At 41.8% G+C, this 21,753-nt stretch overlaps 1 protein-coding gene across 3 annotated transcripts in view; it reads right to left on the bottom strand.

Moving 5' to 3' along the window:
- TMEM173 (transmembrane protein 173) overlaps window positions 1-21,753 on the bottom strand; it is a 198,816-nt gene that overhangs the window by 3,441 nt on the left and 173,622 nt on the right. For all 3 annotated transcript variants that reach the window (XM_030213073.1, XM_030213072.1, XM_030213074.1), the window contains 2 exons: window positions 9,633-9,871; window positions 6,892-7,078 (listed from right to left, as the gene is read on the bottom strand). In XM_030213073.1, coding sequence (XP_030068933.1) covers window positions 6,892-7,078; window positions 9,633-9,871 — 426 coding nt within the window. The remainder of the gene's footprint in view (window positions 1-6,891; window positions 7,079-9,632; window positions 9,872-21,753) is intronic.

Below are 21,753 nucleotides of genomic sequence, written 5' to 3'. Positions count from 1 at the left end.
TTCAGAGTAGTAGGGATGCCACCTAGGCCCACTTGAAAACCTCCGAGGTTAAGAAGTTGCAGCTAGAGGGTGCCAAGATAAAGTTTGGATGGTGTCAGTATGTTTCTTTATGAGGTCAGTGACCTCCTCCACCTCATCCCCCAAAAGATTGTCTCCTCAGCAAGGTATGTCTGCAAACCTCTCCTGAACCTCCGGTTCCAGCTCAAAGACATGCAGCCATGAGAGTCTGCACATCCCCATACCCATGGAGGAGAGTCTGGACGCAATGTCAAAAGAAATGTATGCACTCCTGGCCAAATAATTCCTACCTAACAACTGGCAAAGCTCTGCGGCCTGCTCCTGTGGGAGAGAATCCGTGAGACTTGCTACTGTGTAGCAAAGACTGTAAGTGAAAACTCATGCACAGGTAATAGGACTGGATATGGGCAATAAGCATCGAGACCTGAAAATCTTTCCTCCCCAAACAAATCTAGTGTCTGAGCCTCTTTACCTGGGAGAGCCAAGGCATGAGTCCCAGCTCATTTGATGTCAGATTTGACAACCAAAGAGCAGTAAGGCAGTTGAGCCCTCTTGAATCCGGGAGCCTTCTGGATACAATACTGTGTATCCACCTTCTTAGCTGTACCTGCACTGAGAAGGGAGATACCTAGTTCTTTGTCAGTGTACATTTAAGGATAGGGTGCAATAGTACTGTGACCCTTTCCATAGAAGGTGACTCATAGTTCATAACAGATCACATCTCTGCTCTGGGCTCTTTCTCTGTCTCCAATGGGATGGCAGAAGCCATCTCCTTGATGAAACCAGTGAACAAGAGACCCTCAGGTGGAGATTTATATAGACTCCTCCTCTGAGAAGTAATGGAGGTCTTCTTCTGAGTCCCATGAGGGGTCATATTCAGAATCCTCACTGTACTCTGATTGAATCGAGTGAGTCTGTGACTGCCTTGGCTCAGTGGAACTACATCCACGCCCCGATAAGCGATGAGGTATAGCCCTACCCTCAGACTCCAGTGAAGCTTCCTTCCCCAATGTCAAGAGTGGTACTGCATGTGACACTATAAATAACAAGACACCCCTCAAGATGCTGGCATCAAGAATTCCCCCACAAGATGAATCTGGGGCTGATCCATAGAACTGGAACCAAAAAGTGATTTATAAACGAGACAAAAGATTTTGACCCCAATGCACTTATTTATCTTGATAGATTAGAGAAACACTATCCAAATGTCTGAGATTGCAGATCATCCCAATAGCAGTATTCTGCATTAACTGTAACCGTTTCAGCTGCTTTCCCAAGATACCAGAATAAAGAGAGTTATAATAATTCAACAGTGGCAGTAACACAGCCTGAGCAACTCATCTAAAATCCTCTTTTATTAACATAGCTCTTATTGCTTGAAGCTGTCTAAGCTTAAAATAGAACCTTCTGCTAAGAATATTAATCTGTTTCTCAAAAGATAAAGTCTAAACCAATATAACTCCCAATACTGTAGAATGATCTTCAACATTTAATACCTTCCAGATAATAAGCTAATAGTTTTACTTGGGAGCTTAGCTATATCACAAAACCAAAGAATCTTCTTTTTTAATCAATTCTACAGTACTATCCCAACTCAATAAAGCAGTCTATACTTATAGGTTGAGCCACTGAATCAGCAGTCAAGCTTAAATGGATACTTTATTCTTTTACAGTTAGATTTATGTTTTATGTGATTCACATATATAGATAAAGTTGTCCAGATAGTGGCTAAATATCTGTGCTATCTGCATGCATTTTAATTTCACTCTATAACATCCCTAGCCCCTTTTTTATGTCATTAAATTTTGACTTTTATCTGTTTGCCAGAGGCAAAGTTTAAATGCAAAGTACTTAAAGGGTTAATAGCAGATGCTGACTATAAATGCTTTTGAATATCTACTTGTTTGTATGCGTGTGTTAAAAATTAATCCCCTGATATTCGGCCTGCAGCAGTCAGTGTATTTTTAAACTCCAGCTACTTCTGAGTTTTTATTTATTGCTTCAATTGAAATAAACACAGAACCAACTACAAACACAGCATGTGGTGGAGTGTTCCTTGTACACTCCATGCTCTGTCACAAGTTGCTGAAGAATACAGGGTTCTGGTTTATAGTCTGATTTATTTTCCACCTAGACATCACACCAAAAAACAGTAATTCCCCCTAGTTATCCCACCCCATGCCTAACTTTTTAACAACCTCTGCAGATACAAGGACACAAGACAAGAATCTGTAGCAGAGTTCCGAGATTTATGTGTTCAACATACTCTGTGCTCCATGCAGCTATACGAGAAGAACATATGAACATAAGAATTGCCGTACTGGGTCAGACCAATGGCCATCCAGCCCAGTATCCTGTTTCCAAAAGTGGCCAATCCAGGTCACAAGTACCTGGCAGGAATCCAAATTCCATGCTACCAATCCCAGGGCAAGCAGCAGCTTCCCCATGTCTATCTCAATAGCAGGCTATAGACTTTTCCTTTTTCAGTGATTTTTAAGGAATCGAGCATATCAGGTTAAAATGAATGAGGTTTATTCTACCTCATAGGATCCAGACTATGGAGTCCCTTAGGATTCATCAATTTCACCCATACCTTTTAATACTGTAATGGCTTCATTGGGTAAAATTAACTGATATGGGATTTTTCGCATTTATTTATGCTGATGACATTATGTTATATATACTGTTTACTGGGAATTTTGTTGAAGTTTTAATAGACTTTTCAAGAGGTTAAGATAGCTGCTATATTCCATGGCACCAACTTAACCAAGTATGTGGCAGAATTTCTTGTTAAAATTAACTAGATATCTTTTCTTGTTAACTTATCAAATCATAATCCAAACTGGATAAAAATTCCTCTCCTTACATTCTGCAAAAACCTTTCTGCACAAAATAGCTATAAACACAGATTTAACTAGAGAAAAAAGGGTTGGGGTGCATCTGTGGTACGATTTTCAAATTTAGCTGCTTAGATAAACTTCTCAACCTAAGTGCAGATGCCAAATGGATGCTTTAAGTCTAGCCACACAAGTTTTGATGCTATTACATTTATTATCCCTTGCTATGAACAAAATATTCCTAACAAATTATTAGCCAGATAGACTTGGGAGATGAATTATGGAAAATGGATCTACTTTTGGGGATGTGCCATATAATTGCAACCTGAAGCAGCCACTGTCACAGAAAGGATGCCTGGCTCAGTGGACCTTGGTCTGACTAAGCATATTTGTAGACCACCTTCCTAGCTTTTAAATACACTGCCCAAAGAAGTGAACAATAAAGATTAAAATGTATTATGCACAATAAAGTTAAACAACAGATAAACCAACTATTTTAGTCAACTAGATAAGGTTGAGTTTCTGAACAGTTTTAATTTTGCTACTCTGACTGCTCCTGCCAAAAAAGCAAACAGGAAGCTAGAAATTATTAGGAAAGGGATGGTAAATAAGGCCAAGAATACTATAATGCCTCTGTATCGCTCCATGATGCGACCTCACCTTGAGTATTGAATTCAGTTTTGGTCGCCGTATCTCAAAAAAGATGTGGAGGGGCATAATCGAACGCGAACGCCCATTTGTAAAAACGTCCATCTCCGAGAACGGGTCCGTGAAGGGGCGGGCCGAATCGTATTTTCAAAAAAGATGGACGTTTATCTTTAGGTTCGAAAATACGGTTTGTGCCGGGCAAATGAATAAGATTTGGGCGTTTTTTGAGCTAGGCGTTTTCGTTTTTCAGCGATAATCGAAACCAAAGCGCCCCAGCTCAAAAACGAACAAATCCAAGGCATTTAGTCGTGGGAGGGGCCAGCATTGGTAGTGTACTGGTCCCCCTAGATGCCTCTATGCCAGCCTCAAATATCATCCCAAGCTCCATAACAGCAGTATGCAGGTCCCCTGAGCAAATTTAGTTTAGTTGGTGCTGCCCGGACCCATGCAGAAAGCAAAAATCGGAAGGAAAAAAAAAACATGCAAGTGCAGTTGGGGACGTCCAAATTAAAAAATAGTAAAAGGGAGATTTGAACCAGCCACCTTCTGATTCCCAGGCCAGTGCTCTAAGCACTGCACCACATGAATCAGTTGTTTAGATTATTAAGAATAAAATTGCAGAGCATATACAAAAACATGGACTGATGAGACAAAGTCAGCACGGATTTAGTGAAGGGAAGTCTTGCCTCACCAATCTAATGCATTTTTTTGAGGGGGTAAGCAAACATGTGGACAATGGGGAGCCGGTTGATATTGTATATCTGGATTTTCAGAAGGCGTTTGACAAAGTGCCGCACGAAAGACTCCTGAAGAAATTGCAGAGTCATGGAATCGGAGGTAGGGTATTATTATGGATTAAGAACTGGTTGAAAGATAGGAAGCAGAGAGTAGGATTGCGTGGCCAGTATTCTCAGTGGAGGAGGGTAGTTAGTGGGGTCCCGCAGGGGTCTGTGCTGGGTCCGTTGCTTTTTAATGTATTTATAAATGACCTAGAGATGGGAATAACTAGTGAGGTAATTAAATTCGCCGATGACACAAAATTATTCAGGGTCGTCAAGTCGCAGGAGGAATGTGAACGATTACAGGAGGACCTTGCGAGACTGGGAGAATGGGCGTGCAAGTGGCAGATGAAGTTCAATGTTGACAAGTGCAAAGTGATGCATGTGGGTAAGAGGAACCCGAATTATAGCTACGTCTTGCAAGGTTCCGCGTTAGGAGTTACGGATCAAGAAAGGGATCTGGGTGTCGTCGTCGATGATACGCTGAAACCTTCTGCTCAGTGTGCTGCTGCGGCTAGGAAAGCGAATAGAATGTTGGGTGTTATTAAGAAGGATATGGAGTCCAGGTGTGCGGATGTTATAATGCCGTTGTATCGCTCCATGGTGCGACCGCACCTGGAGTATTGTGTTCAGTACTGGTCTCCGTATCTCAAAAAAGATATAGTAGAATTGGAAAAGGTACAGCGAAGGGCGACGAAAATGATAGTGGGGATGGGACGACTTTCCTATGAAGAGAGGTTGAGAAGGCTAGGGCTTTTCAGCTTGGAGAAGAGACGGCTGAGGGGAGATATGATAGAAGTGTATAAAATAATGAGTGGAATGGATCGGGTGGATGTGAAGAGACTGTTCACGCTATCCAAAAATACTAGGACTAGAGGGCATTAGTTGAAGCTACAGTGTGGTAAATTTAAAACGAATCGGAGAAAATTTTTCTTCACCCAACGTGTAATTAGACTCTGGAATTCATTGCCGGAGAACGTGGTACGGGCGGTTAGCTTGACGGAGTTTAAAAAGGGGTTAGATAGATTCCTAAAGGACAAGTCCATAGACCGCTATTAAATGGACTGGAAAAATTCCTCATTTTTAGGTATAACTTGTCTGGAATGTTTTTACGTTTGGGGAGCGTGCCAGGTGCCCTTGACCTGGATTGGCCACTGTCGGTGACAGGATGCTGGGCTAGATGGACCTTTGGTCTTTCCCAGTATGGCACTACTTATGTACTTATGTACTTATGTACTTATGTACTTATGTACTTAGATGTCCTTCCCTTTCCATTAAGTCCCTCTAAGTTTCTGTCAGCCAATCACAGCTCCTTTAGCTGACATCATGGGACTTTTCTTATTGGCTGGCACTTGTCTGACCCAGTACAACTATTCTTATGTTCTCTTTGAAAATCAACTCCAAATAGTAAAACCTAGATCTACTTAGTTTATGTCACGGAAGAATTTATCAAACATATGTTGTTCAAGATCACTGTGAACATTCTTTTTTACAAAATCAGTTAAGCTTGTATAACAGAAAGCTTATTAGTATAGAAAGTCATTGTAAAAGCATATAGAATAACATATATAGTGTAAGCAGGGGGAGACTGGGCGTCTAAATGGCAGATGACGTTTAATGTGAGCAAGTGCAAAGGAACCTGAATTATAGCTACGTCATGCAAGGTTCCACGTTAGGAGTCACAGACCAAGAAAGGGATCTAGGTGTCGTCGTTGATGATACGTTGAAACCTTCTGCTCAGTGTGCTGCTGCGGCTAAGAAAGCAAATAGAATGTAAGATATTATTAGGAAAGGAATGGAAAACAAAAATGAGGATATTATAATGCCTTTGTATCGCTCCATGGTGCGACCGCACCTCGAATATTGTCTTCAATTCTGGTCACCGCATCTCAAAAAAGATATAGTGGAATTAGAAAAGGTGCAGAGAAGGGTGACGAAAATGATAAAGGGGATGGGATGACTTCCCTATGAGGAAAGGCTAAAGCGGCTAGGGCTCTTCAGCTTGGAGAAAAGGCGGCTGAGGGGAGATATGATAGAGGTCTATAAAATAGTGAGTGGAGTTGCACAGGTAGATGTGAAGTGTCTGTTCACGCTTTCCAAAAATACTAGGACTAGGAGGCATGTGATGAAGCTACAACGTAGTAAATTTTAAACGAATCGGAGAAAAATTTTCTTCAGTCAACATGTAATTAAACTCTGGAATTTGTTGCCAGAGAATGTGGTAAAGGCGGTTAGCTTAGCAGAGTTTAAAAAAGGTTTGGACGGCTTCCTAAAGGAAAAGTCCATAGACCGTTATTAAATGAACTTGGGGGAAATCCACTATTTCTGGGATAAGCAGTAAAAAATGTTTTGTACATTTTGGGGATCTTGCCGAGTATTTGCGACCTGGATTGGCCACTGTTGGAAACAGGATGCTGGGCTTGATGGACCTTTGGTCTTTCCCAGTATGGCAATACTTATGTACTTATGTATTTAAGTAGGCCACTGGTCTGTTTTTTTGCCAGCCAAACTATTAATATGATTACTGTACTGTGTGCAAATTGTTATGTATTTTCAAAAGAAAGCTAGTGAAGCATGTCAACCTAATAGTAGATTTGGGAGCTACTCACCATCATAAACCACAAGTCTATAGCAGTTTCTGCAATCCAGGGAACTTTCCAGAATGTCTTTCAAAGTTGTATAGAAAAGCTTTGCTTGCTGAAGGCGATCCTCACTACTGAATCCAGCACTGGTTGTTCCAGACATTTCATACAATGTGAGCAATGGAGTAGCATATTCAACAATGCAATAATGTGGCTAACAGAAAAAAAAATACATTATTACTAGGTTAAGGAGCTCGTTTTCAAAACAGAAAAATATCCAAAAAATGGGACAAAGTGGCAGGTGGAATTTTTTTTCTGTAAAAACTTCCAAATCACTATTTTATAAACTCATTTTTGAGACATTTTTCTATGCAGTTCATCTAAATCTCAAGGAGGTGTGTTGGAGGCATTTTTGGGTGGGACTATGGCAGGCTTACAATTTGGATGTTTTTCTGCGATAATGAAACACTGTAAAAATGTCCAGGGCAAAAAAATAGGACGTTTTTGATTACACCTTATTTCAATAATGACTAATTGCCAAAAATGTGCCCAAACTGACCAGATGACCACTAGAGGGACAAAGGCATAAGTCCCCCCCCCTTAATCCTCCAGTGATGACTGATCCCTTCTCATCCCACTAAGAGGTGAAAGTGACAGTACATACCAGACTGCAGATAGCCATTCTTCTTAGAGAAGCAAGCAGATCCCAAGTAGCCTAGTAGGTGGAGAAGGGGACCCAGGCCCATATCCCGCTCTAACTAGTACACTTGTGATGGAAAGTGTGAGCACCCCAAAAACTAAAGTATATCTACTGAACCCACATATAGATGACACCTGCAAGAATAATGCATTGTACATTTTTTTTTGCTATTCCTGGAGGGCTCACTTTACAATATAAAGGGTTATGATGTGATGTGTACCTGGGACCTCTTATGTGATGTTCTGCCACCATATTCATGGAGGCAGAGTGCTTGTTGTTTATATATGTCCTGTGCTCTTTAAGTAGGACTACAAAGTGATGCAATTGTAGTTCTCTTGTGATAGGCTCTTCCTGAGCACCTGTCCCTGTTTCCTAGGCCTTGTGGGACTTTTCCTATTGGCTGGAATGTGTCCCTGTGTATGTGGGCTGTAGCCAGCCCCTTCTCTTTCCATTTTGGGGTTGAGTGTGAGTTTGCAGCATGGTTGTCTAAGCTGACTTTGCTGTATATGTGTTATACTCCCTTTCAAGCTACTGCAAATGCCCAGGTTTTTACCAGTTTAAAAGTATTCACAGCATTCACTCCTAGTTTCCTTGGTATTCAAGATGAGCTGGTGAGAACAGACTCCCAGTCTGCAAGGCAGAGACTCTTATCCAGCACATCTAACTGTAAGATATTTCCCTTTGTTTGAATTGCATTAAAGAAGATTTTGGTTCAAGAGTTCTGAGTCTTCACAGTGATATTCTATATGCTGGTTATCTGCATGCTAATCTCCTAAGTAGAGAGAGCAGAACAGTAAAACCCTGAATACTACAGTAAATCTCAGGGGGGCAGTGAAAGCATGTACACTGCAGTGGCTATCTTAGGAGGCAGTGAAAAGGGCTTGTTAGACATTCTCAGAGTAGCCCATGTGTAGATAACAGAGGATGTTGCAGCTTTAGTACAAGGTGTATGCAGAATATTATAAGCATCTCCATAAGCATATTAGAAAGCAGAAATTTATGTGACTATTGCTGGGCAGCTAAGCAAATAGAAATATCTGTGAATAAACTCCCAACTGCTGCTCAGGCTGCATAATTAACTAGCTGGCACAGTTCTAGCAAAAGTATCCATTCATGCAGCAAACCTTCCCACTGTTGCTTTAGAGATAAACTAAGTATCTATCTGAGCAGAGCCCACTGTTTACATGTGGAAGGACTCAATAGCTGCTGGGGCATGTGGGTGGCAGGGACAGTTTGGAGACAGTCAGCAAGATAGCAGGTAAAAAAAAAAAAATGTGCCAGTACGCTATACCAGCACATACCGGCAGAAAAAAAGCCCTGGCTATGTTTCCTTTTTTTTTTCTTGATTTTGTTTACTTTCCTAATACAATGATCTGTTGCCCTATCCCATTTTACTTAAGACAGCATGTTTGAAATCTAGCGTTTTAGTAACATACTAGATGATGGCAGATAAAGACCTGTACAGTTCATCCAGTCTGCCCAACAAGATAAACTCATTACGTATGTTATGCTTCATATGTATACCTGATTTTGATTTATCCTTGCCATTTTCAGGGCCTAGACCACAGAAGTCTACCCAGCACTGGCCTTGTTCTAAAATGTCTGAAATTGTTGTCAAAGTCCCTGAAAAGCTCCACTCCAGCCCATTCAAATCTAATCAGCCACAATCAGGGCATAGAGCGTAGAAGTCTACCCAGTACTGGCTTTGCTTCCCAATTACAGGTGTTGCTACCTAATCTCCCCTAAACTTCTTTGGATTGATTCCTTATAAACAGGGTTCCTTTGTGTTTATCTATAAACAGAATTCCTTTGAGTCTTGTGTGCCCACAGTCCATTTTGGCTCTTATGTCAAATCATATTGTGTGATCAGTTTTGCCTAGGTGGACACCCATCCCGATATTAGAAACACTTTCACCATTTGTAAGCACCAGATCCAGCACCACCCCCAACCAAGCAATGAAAAATGTAGAAAAGAAATCAAGGTAAACCTTTCACTACGGAGTCATCTAATTCTATTGCTCTACCTTGTTTTTAATCTAGAAATGGGTAGTTTTAATAGGAATGGTACCCTTTGATCTTCATCAAAAATTTTGTAAATGCTGTTTTTGTAGACTCTTCCTTTAACTCCAGCTCTGTCAATATACAGAAGGGGTAGGTCCTTCAGGAACTGGATGTTGCTATCAACCTCACTCAGATTGCTGTGGATTTTGCAGCTTAATGGGATTAAAATGTGCAGTTTGCAGGTTTCTTCACACCAGAGGAGGTTGCTGTTCTCTTTATTGAATGAACTGATAGCCTTCTTAAGATCTAAAGAATTAGAACAAGACATAAAACTTTTTTTTAATGAATGCAGGTTTGATTTATCGCCTTTCTTACTAAAAAAAACCCCAAAAACAAACAAAGTGGTGTACAATTCTAATATAAAAGAAGTAATTGGGCAGTGCCACACGCTGCCCAGTTACCGCCGGGTTAGCACGGGAGCCCTTACCGCCACCTAAATGGGTGGCAGTAAGTGCTCCTCCCCAAAATGGCTGTGCAGCAAGTGCTTCACTTGCCGCACGGCCATTGCTTTAAAAAAAAAAAAAAAAAACAGCCGTTTACCTACTGCATTAAAAGGGGGCCTCAGCACACGTCAAAAACATGCACTGACACTAGCGCAGGCACCATTTTGCCTCAAATTAGTAAAAGGACCCCTAAATTAAAATCATAGGTATATATATGTATTAAAAAATCAATCATAATGAGACATATAAAAGGGACACATACCTATTAGGGTTTCTGAAGGCAATTTCCCCTAATAGTAATAAATAGAACTAAAACAAAACAGAGAAAAAACTCTTTATCCTTTTTATTGGACTAGCTTAATATATTTTTTGATTAGCTTTCAAAAAATGAGCAAATGTTGACAAATATCAGAATTTTGAAGTAAAACACAAAAGCATTCCAATTATAATCTCACAGGAAGAGGGTAGGGTAGGTGAGAAACAGGGAGAGATGGGTGGATGAGAGAACTGTCTGTTAGAAATTTCTCTTCAAAATTGTCAACGTACAAGTTGACTATTGATAGAGCCATAGTGGCTCCCATTGCTGTGCCTTTTACTTGTTTGAAAAATTCTCTTTCAAAATAAAAATAGTTTATGATGTTGTGATTCAGAGTAGTGAGCCCTTGGCCCATAGTCATAGGCCCAACTGCAGCAGACAGATAATCTCAGAAGCCAAAGAAAAGAACTCCAGAACTAGCTCAAAAACTAGGCAAGGCTTGAACTGAATAACTAGTGAGACATAAGACCATAATAATAACCATACTGGGTCAGACCAATGGCCCATCTAGCCCAGTATTCTGGAACTCAGGCACTATCGAAGCTGATACTCAGGCACTAGCGAAGCTGGAACTCAGGAACTAGTGAAGCTAGAACATAAGAACTAGCAAGGCTGGCACTCAGGCACTAGCGAAGCTGGAACACAGGAACCAGCAAGACTGGAACTCCAGAACTAGCAAGGCTGGTACTCAGGCACTAGTAAAGCTGGAACACAGGAACTAGCAAGACTGGAACTCCAGAACAAGCGAAGCTGGAAGTCAGGAGCTAGCAAGGCTGGTACTCAGGCACTAGTAAAACTGGAACACAAGAACTAGCAATACTGGAACTCCAGAACTTGTGAGGCTGGCATTCAGGCACTAATGAAGCTGGAACACAGGACCTAGCAAGTCTGCAACTCGGGCACTAGTGGAGCTGGAACTCAGGCACTAGTGGAGCTGGAACTCAGGAACTAGCAAGACCGGAACTCAGAATCTAGCGAGGCTGAAACTCAGGACTTGGCAAGGCCAGGAGAGCTGAGTTGCAAAGGCATGGGAATAGGGTCTCGGCTTCCGTGAAATACACCCAGACCCATGATGTCACTACGGACGCACCCAGGGAAGTTGCCACTGCAGCACACGCTTGCGTCCTAGCAGGGCAGTGTTCTATTGAAGGGCAAAGAGACACCATCCCACAGAGGCCCAGAATGGAGCAGTGTGCATCAGGGAAAAAGAAGTCACGGTAAGATCATGACAAATTAATTCTGTTGTTATTCACAGATGTAAAGATCTGTCTTTTACTGATTCTCTTACAACGTTCAGGGCCTCAGTTTGGGGGATAGTATAAAGGGACTCAATGTCCAATATGGCAAGAATTGTACCCTCTTTTACTTCAGTTTCATCAAGAATATTGATGATATGTGTGAAATCTGGGGAACTAAGGGTCTCAGAAATACATTCACAAATGTTGGTAAAAGGTTCCAATACCGAGCTTAATGCTGATACAATAGGCCTTCCCGTGAAGATTTATGGACCTTAGGTAATATGTATATCATAGGTATTCTTGGATATATAGTAACATAGTAGATGACGGCAGAAAAAGACCTACACGGTCCATCCAGTCTGCCCAACAAGATAAACTCATATGTGCTAGTTTTTTGTGTATACCTTACCTTGATTTGTACCTGTCTTTTTCAGGGCCCAGCACTATCCCCGCCTCCCACCACCGGCTCTGGCACAGACCGTATAAGTCTACCCAGCACTATCCCCGCCTCCCAACGACCAGCCCTGGCACAGACCGTATAAGTCTGCCCAGCACTAGCCCCGCCTCCCAACCGTCTCTGCCACCCATTCAAGGCTAAGCTCCTGAGGATCCCTTCCTTCTGAACAGGATTTCTTTATGTTTATCCCACACATGTTTGAATTCCGTTACCGTTTTCCTCTCCACCACCTCCCGCGGGAGGGCATTCCAAGCATCCACCACCCTTCTCCATGAAAAAATACTTCCTGACATTTTTCTTAAGTCTGCCCCCCTTCAATCTCATTTCATGCCCTCTCATTCTACCGCCTTCCCATCTCCGGAAAAGGTTCGTTTGCGGATTAATACCTTTCAAATATTTGAACGTCTGTATCATATCACCCCTGTTTCTCCTTTCCTCCAGGGTATACATGTCCAGGTCAGCAAGTCTCTCCTCATACGTCTTGTAACGTAAATCCCATACCATCCTCGTAGCTTTTCTTTGCACCGCTTCAATTCTTTTTACATCCTTAGCAAGATACGGCCTCCAAAACTGAACACAATACTCCAGGTGGGGCCTCACCAACGACTTGTACAGGGGCATCAACACCTGTTTTCTTCTGCTGGTCACCTCTCCCTATACAGCCTAGCAACCTTCTAGCTACGGCCACCGCCTTGTCACACTGTTTCGTCGCCTTCAGATCCTCAGATACTATCACTCCAAGATCCCTCTCCCCGTCCGTACCTAGCAGACTCTCCCCGCCTAACACATACGCCTCCCATGGATTTCTACTCCCTAAGTGCATCACTTTGCATTTCTTCGCATTGAATTTTAATTGCCAAACTTTAGACCATTCTTCTAGCTTTTTCAGATCCTTTTTCATGTTTTCCACTCCCTCCGGGGTGTCCACTGTGTTACAAATCTTAGTATCATCCGCAAATAGGCAAACTTTACCTTCTAACCCTTCGGCAATGTCACTCACAAATATATTGAACAGAATCGGCCCCAGCACCGATCCCTGAGGCACTCCACTACTCACCTTTCCCTCCTCCGAGCGAACTCCATTCACCACCACCCTCTGGCGCCGGTCCGTCAACCAGTTCCTAATCCAGTTCACCACTTTGGGTGCCATCTTCAACCCATCCACTTTATTTAAGAGCCTCCTGTGGGGAACCATGTCAAAAGCCTTACTGAAATCTAAGTAGATTATGTCTATAGCACGTCCACGGTTCAATTCTCCGGTCACCCAATCAAAGAATTCAATGAGATTCGTATGGCACGATTTCCCTTTGGTAAAACCATGTTGTCTCGGATCTTGCAGCTCATTTTCTTCCAGGAAATTCACTATCCTTTCCTTCAGCATCGCTTCCATTACTTTTCCAATAATCGAAGTGAGGCTTACCGGCCTGTAGTTTCCAGTTTCTTCCCTATCACCACTTTTGTGAAGAGGGACCACTTCCGCCTTTCTCCAATCCCTCGGAACCTCTCCCGTTTCTAAGGATTTATTAAACAAATCTTTAAGAGGACCCGCCAGAACCTCTCTGAGCTCCCTCAATATCCTGGGGTGGATCCCGTCCGGTCCCATGGCTTTGTCCACCTTTAGCTTTTCAAGTTGTTCATAGACACTCTCTTCTGTGAACGGTGCTATATCCACTCCATTCTCAAATGAACTTTTGCCAGACCATCGCGGTTCTTCTCCCGGATTTTCTTCAGTAAAAACAGAACAAAAGTATCTATTTAGCAAATTTGCCTTTTCTTCATCATTATCTACATAGCGGTTTGCAGTATCTTTTAGTCTCACAATTCCCTTTTTAGTCACTCTCCTTTCACTAATATACCTGAAGAAATTTTTGTCACCCCTCCTTACATTTCTAGCCATTTGTTCTTCCGCTTGCGCTTTCGCCAGATGTATCTCTCTCTTGGCTTCTTTCAGTTTCCTCCGATATTCCTCCCCGTGTTCCTCATCTTGAGTTTTTCTGTATTTCTGGAACGCCAACTCTTTAGCCTTTATTTTCTCAGCCACTTGCTTGGAGAACCATATCGGTTTCCTTTTTCTCTTGCTTTTATTTACTTTCCTTACATAAAGGTTTGTGGCCCTATTTATAGCTTCCTTCAGCCTGGACCACTGTCCTTCCACCTCTCGTACATCCTCCCGGCCCGTCAGCGCCTTCCTTAGGTATTCCCCCATTTTGCTAAAGTCAGCACGCTTGAAATCCAGGACTTTGAGTGGCCACCCTCCTCTTCAGCCGTCATATCAAACCAAACCGTTTGATGGTCACTGCCGCCCAGGTGGGCTCCCACTCGGACATTTGACACGCTATCCCCATTTGTGAGCACCAGATCCAGCGTCGCTCCCTCCCTCGTGGGTTCCATGACCATTTGTCTGAGCAGAGCACTTTGGAAAGCATCCACAATCTCTCTACTTTTTTCCGATTCCGCAGACGGAACCTTCCAATCTACATCCGGCAGATTGAAATCTCCCAGCAACAGCACCTCTATCTTCTTTCCCAACTTTTGAATATCTGCGATCAGGTCTTTATCTAATTCTTCCAATTGTGTCGGAGGTCTGTAGACAACACCCATGTGGACAGAGGTTCTATCATCTCTTTTTAAGGTGATCCATATCGCTTCTTCCTTTCCCCAGGTGCCTGTCATTTCAGTTGCCGTGATATCATTTCTCACATATAGAGCTACTCCTCCACCTTTACGCCCCTCTCTATCCTTCCTAAATAGATTATAGCCTGGTATGTTTACATCCCATTCGTGGGAACCATTGAGCCAGGTCTCTGTGATTGCAACAACGTCTAAGTCTGCCTCCAACATCAGGGCTTGAAGATCATGAACTTCATTGCTTAGACTGCGAGCATTTATGGTCATCGCTTTCCATCTACATTTCCTGTTATGTGCTTCAACATTTGTGATTTGGGTGTGTCTTTTCTCTTTGGGTCTCTTTTATATGAAACATATAAAAAATCATATTCTTGGTCAAGTGTCCAGCTTCTTTTACAATATTTAACAATTAATCAAACTTTATTTTGCATTACCTTGGTGGGGTCCCCAGGTTAAAAAAAAAAAGCTTTATAAAATCTGGTATCCTAGACTTGTCTGTGTACCTCTTTCACATAATCACTTTTGTTCATCACAACAATTCAACCACCTTGGTTGGCTTGCTTAATAACTATTCCTGGATCATTCTTAAGTGATTCCATAGCCTTCTTTTCTTCTTTCAAAAGGTTATAAAAGAGTCTCTTGTTTTTTTTCTCATAGGGTTCGTAAGTCCAGGAAAGTTCCAAGTACTGTGTTTCTTTATTATAGACATAAAAATGCTGCAGATAGCTTTATTGGAAAAATAATCAATGAATTTCAACTTTTTAGTCAGCTTAAAGAAATCTAACAAATGACATCCCTTTTTGTAATACAGAAATTTCATTTTTGTCTAATTTTCTATTTGAAAGATTAAAGATCTTACCTGGTATAAGCTTCTGATTATCTCTTAGATCGGAATTAATTTCTGCTTCTAATATCTGTCCGTATTTCTGTCCTGATTGTTTTGTGGACCCCTCTAGCCATGTAATATGGTAATTTCCATCTGGGTAGTATTTGTTGCTTCTGAAATGGTGTTTCCGAATTGGACCCTCTTTTCCGTATTTTTCCCAGTTGAAAAACTTGAGATGTTAAGTTGTGTTTGGGTGGTGTAGTGTACAGAGAAACTGAAGGATCAAACACCTCATCTGAATTGCTTCTAGCTCTCTTATTTCGTCTATCCAGTGCTGGGCTTTTAATCACATTATCAGTGTCATGTTCAATCCATACCAGTTTCTTGCATCTATCCCTAACTACATTATGCTTTGATTTATTTTATTTCCTATGCCAGTGATATACAGAATGGTATTTACAATCTAGCTCATCTCTATTCAGTTTTTCTTAATTGATATTTATTTATTTTTATATATTTATTGTATTTGTACCCCACATTTTCCCACCTCTTTGCAGGCTCAATGTGGCTTACAGAGTATGGAAATGAGAACGTCGTTACATTACTACTACTACTACTACTATTTAGCATTTCTATAGCGCTACAAGGCATACACAGCACTGCACAAACATAGAAGAAAGACAGTCCCTGCTCAAAGAGCTTACAATCTAATAGACAAAAAATAAATAAAGTAAGCAAATCAAATCAATTAATGTGAACGGGAAGGAAGAGAGGAGGGTAGGTGGAGGCGAGTGGTTACGAGTCAAAAGCAATGTTAAAGAGGTGGGCTTTCAGTCTAGATTTAAAGGTGGCCAAGGTGGCCAATCATAAGCTGAGGTGAAAGAGGAATTCAGATGGAAAGGTGTTAGGTAAGGTCGTGTGAGAGGTGTTTTAGGTGTACTTGGGTAGTTTAAGGAATGATTCGTTTCATTGAGGGTGACTTTTGTAGGCTCTGTTGAAGAGATGTGTTTTCAAAGCTTTGCGAAAGCTTGTTAGATTGATTGGTTATGGTTTTCAGGGCCATGGGTAGTGCATTCCAAGACTGTGTGCTTTTGTACGCAAAGGTAGTGGCATAAGCCTGTTTGTATTTCATTCCTTTGCAGCTGGGGAAGTTCAGGTTGAGGATATGATTAATTTATTTCTTAAAATGCTCTAATTGGTTGTTATAACCTTCATTCAGGACATTAAAAGTAGTATCATTATCCCTAACATATCTTAGTAATTCCTCTTTTACCTTTTCTGCCTTTTTAGTTGCAGTTTGTACAATTAAAATCATCAAATCTAGGGTGAATTTATTAAGTATAGCTTCCCATTTTATCATAAATTCATTGTCATCATGTAATCCTCAAGCCCCTAGGAAAAAATGATTACAACAGTCAAGTTAAAACAGTCTTTTTAAAAAGACGCTAATTAAATCATGACATCAGCTATCAGAGAATCTATGCTGGAATCTTAAAGGATTAGCGTCTTTTTAAAAAATGGGCGTCATGTTCAGATGTCGGCAAAATTCAGCTAGCGACAAGAAAGAATGCTGTGATTAAACAAATAAGCAATTTCTGTTTTCTTTAATGTGTTTCTCAAAGTTTTCTTCATAAAACTCCTGATTGGAAAGCTGCATAAACATAGCGAAATATAGCCACGCAACAACTGCATTTGGATCACAGTTACACAATTTTGGTTTTGACTGGGGCAGTGAAGATATGAAATATCTTTAGTATAAGTATAAAAAGACCATCAGGTAAAACTCAGGTGGGAGTTGTTAGTTCACTAATCAGTAATATCAGTTACCTAATGTGAGCTATATAGTTCAATATTTAGAATTTCCAGGATTATTACCTTTTAGTAATGTGGACTTTTGATTGGCTGATTTCCAGATTTGAAAGTATAGCACATGGATTTCCTTGATAAAGCCTAAAGTTTTGGATGGGCGAAACAGGACCCAGTCGGATGCAGAACATAAGTGCTATATACTTTTAAAAATTAAAATTGAAATATAAATAACCAAGAGAAAGTAAAGAAACATAAGCACTGGAGGTTTTTTAGCTGATTAAGAATGGAGGCTCTGTGAGTCATGAAGCAAAACTAGACTTTGACTGCAGACGTACAGAGGCTTTTTCCTCTGAAGTACTTTACTTCCTCTGGTAGTGCGTTGATAGCTACATGAATGAAGATGTAGTTTATTTATCACTACAGTTTTTGTAACTATAGTTATGATGAGGAAGTATAAATTCCAATATGTAGGTTTTCCAATGCAGAAAAGGAATCTCTATGTGAAATAGGGAATACACCTCTATAGTGTTGTCCAGACCAGGCCACTCCCTCTCCCTACCCTTCCAATGCAACTCTGTTATCTGGAAGTACTCAGCTTCTCTACATCTTAATGGTCCCTATTCTGAAATGGCATTTAAATGTCTGTGCCTCTCCAGACATTTAAACGCTGCCATTTAGACTTAGCAATGTTTCTTTGAATGCATGAATAAACACATGGATAAAGGTGAGCTGTTCGATGAAGTGTACCTAGATGCGTTTGACAAAGTCCCTCATGAGAGACTCCTAAGAAAATTAAAGAGTCATGGGATAGGAGGCAATGTTCTGTTGTGGATTAGGAACTGGTTGATGGACAGAAAACAGAGGGTAGGGTTAAATGGCGAATTCTCTCAGTGGGGTGTGGTGAATAGTGGAGTGCCTCAAGGATCTAGACTGGGATCAGTGCTATTTAACATATTTATTAATGATCTGGAAATGGTAACGATGAGTGAAGTGATTAAATTTGCAGACAACACAAAACTATTCAGAGTTGTTAGAACACATGCAGATTGTGAAAATTGCAGTTAGATTTTAGGAAGCTGAAAGTCAGGGCCTCCAAATGGCAGATGAAATTTAATGTGGACAAACGCAAAGAGGGGCATAATCGAAAGGAGTACTCAAGTTTTCCTGAGGACATCTTTGCAGGATGTCCCAGCGAAGGGGCAGGGAAACTCGTATTATCAAAACAAGATGGGCATCCATCTTTCGTTTCGATAATACGGTTGGGGACGCCCAAATCGCAAAATTTAGGTCGACCTTAGAGATGGTCGTCCCCGATTTTTGGTCATAATGGAAACCGAGGACGCCCATCTCAGAAATGACCAAATCCAAGGCATTTGGTCGTGGGAGGAGCCAGCATTCGTAATACACTGGTCCCCCTCACATGCCAGGACCCAACCGGGCACCCTAGGGGGCACTGTGGTGGACTTCAGAAATTGCTCCCAGGTGCATAGCTCCCTTACCTTGTGTGCTGAGCCCCCCCAACCCCCCCCCCCCAAAAAAAAACAAAAAACCCACTCCCCACAACTGTGTACCACTACCATAGCCCTAAGGGGGGCACCTACATGTGGGTACAGTGGGTTTCTGGTGGGTTTTGAAGGGCTCACGTTTACCACCACAAGTGTAACCACACCTTGAGTATTGTGTTCAATTCTGGTTGCCGCACCTCAAAAAAGACATAGTAGAATTGGAAAAGGTGCAGAGAAGGGCAACAAAGATGATACAGGGGATGGGACGGCTTCACTATCAGGATAGGCTGAAGAAGCTGGAGCTCTTCAGCTTGGAGAAAGGCGGCTGAGGGGAGATATGATAGAGGTCTATAAGATAATGAGTGGAATGGAATGGGTCGACGTGGAGCGTCTGTTTATGCTTTCCAAAAATACTAGGACAAGGGGGCATGCGATGAAGCTGCAGTGTGGTAAATTTAAAACGAATCAGAGGAAATTTTTCTTCACTCAATGCGTAGTTAAACTCTGGAATTCGCTGCTGGAAAAGGTGGTTAAGGCGGTTAACTTAGCGGACTTCAAAAAAGGGTTGGACGGTATTTCTAGGATGGGCGGGGCAAATTGCTTGTTCTTTTGGCTGCTGTCGGTGACAGGGTGCTAGGTTCGATGGACCCTTGGTCTGTCCCAGCATGGCGATGCGTATGTGTTATTTGACATCGTATTATGAATCTGTAAAGTCTTTGTTTTTTGTATGCTTTCTTATTACAATAAAAATGCAAAAAAAATTTTTATAATGCCTCTGTATCGCTCCATGGTGCGATCACACCTTGAGTATTGTGTGCAGTTCTGGTTGCCGTATCTTTAAAAACATATAGCAGAATTAGAAAAGGTTCCAAGAAGGTTGACCAAAATGATTAAGGGGATGGGACTCCTCTCATATGAGGAAAGGCTTAAGAAGTTAGAAAAAGCTGAAGGGTGATACAATAGAGGTCTACAAAGTGATTTTCAATTGTATTTTATGATATATATTGTGATAAGTACATAACACGCCCTGCCCTTATCTAGTCACTAGAGGAAGCTCCAAAGGGGTACGCCAGTGTAATGACCTGAAGGGACAGCTAAGGGGTGCTCATAATATAGGACCTACCCTACCCTGAAGAGGCCACCAGGGGAGCTCTCAGGCTAGAAGGTTTCTATAGTGACCAGAAAGGCTCACTACGGGCAAGCCAGACAAGCCAGGCCTAGATGGCTGGGGAAGGAAGGCTATCCCTTTAGGAGATGGAAAGGTGGAGAGAGTTCTGGTCCTGGAGCTTTCTGGAACCGGGGGGAGGGGCCTGAAAGAGGCATGGAGGATTATTAGCCACCCTATAAAGTGCACCCTACAGGAAGAACAAAAGGAAAGAGACCTCGGGGAGAAGCTGGAGAAGGCAAAGGGACCTCCAGAAAGCCAGAAGGAAAAGGAGCCTGGGGAAGGATCCCAATAAGACAAAGAAGGTACTCACCTTGCTACTGTGATAATGAGAAGAAGGTACTTACCTTGCTATTGTGACAACGAGGATAATAACTGTTGTAGAACTTTAATGTGAAGAAACATTGAAGGAAATGAAATAAGAACAAGACCAACAGCCGTGGGGGTGGAGCACAGGACTGTAAAGTTAAAGTGAGAGTTGAGAGTCCTGTCCAGGGGAGGTGGCTGTTCTAAACGTTAGCATTTAACTTTAAAAAAGGAAACTATGATAAAATGAGAAGAACGGTGGAAATAAAACTTAGGGGGACAACTGAGAGGGTAAAATCTATACAACAGGCATGGACGCTGTTCAAAATTACCATCCTGGAGGCCCAGGCCAAACGTGTTCCACTAATTAGAAAAGAAAGACGGAACTCCAAAAGACAGCTGGCCTGGTTGAAAAGTGAGGTGAAGGAAGCTATTAGGGCTAAAAGAAATGCCTTCAGAAAATGGAAGAAGGAACCGTCTGAAAATAACAAGAAGCAGCATAAGGAGAGTCAAAGCAAATGCAAGGCGCAGATAAAGAAGGCCAAGAGAGATTACGAAAAAAAGATAGCATTAGAGGCAAAAAAACATAGTAAAAGAATTTTTCGGTATATTAAAAGCAGGAAGCCGGCAAAAGAATCGGTTGGGCCGCTGGATGACCGAGGGGTAAAAGGGGCGATCAAGGAAGACAAAGAGGTAGCGGAGAGACTGAATGAATTCTTTGCTTCGGTCTTCACCGAGGAACATTTGGGTGGGATACCGGTGTCAGAAATGGTATTTCAAGTGGACGAGTCGGAGAAACTTACTGACTTCACGGTAAACCTGGAGGATGTAATGGGGCAGTTCAGCAAACTGAAGAGTAGCAAATCTCCTGGACCGGAAGGTATTCATCCTAGAGTACTGATAGAACTGAAAAATGAGCTTGCGGAGCTACTGCTAGTGATATGCAATTTATCCTTAAAATCGAGCGTGGTACCGGAAGATTGAAGGGTGGCCAATGTAACGCCCATTTTTAAAAAAGGTTTCAGGGGAGATCCGGGAAATTATAGACGTCTGTGCCAGGGAAAATGGTAGAGGCTATTATTAAAAACAAAATTACAGAGCACATCCGAGGACATGGATTACTGAGACCGAGTCAGCACGGCTTTTGTGAGAGGAAATCTTGCCTGACCAATTTACTTCAATTCTTTGAAGGAGTAAACAAACATGTGGACAAAGGGGAGCCGGTTGATATTGTATATCTGGATTTTCAAAAGGCGTTTGACAAGGTACCTCATGAAAGGCTACATAGGAAATTGGAGGGTCATGGGAAAGGAGGAAAAGTCCTATTGTGGATTAAAAACTGGTTCAAGGATAGGAAACAGAGATTGGGGTTAAATGGGCAGTATTCACAATGGAGAAGGGTAGTTAGTGGGGTTCCTCAGGGGTCTGTGCTAGG

The sequence above is a fragment of the Microcaecilia unicolor genome, chromosome 8 (assembly GCF_901765095.1).
Source record: "Microcaecilia unicolor chromosome 8, aMicUni1.1, whole genome shotgun sequence".
NCBI lineage: Eukaryota > Metazoa > Chordata > Amphibia > Gymnophiona > Siphonopidae > Microcaecilia > Microcaecilia unicolor.
The sequence above is the reverse complement of the archived record's forward strand: the minus strand, read 5'-3'. Positions and strand labels throughout refer to the sequence as shown.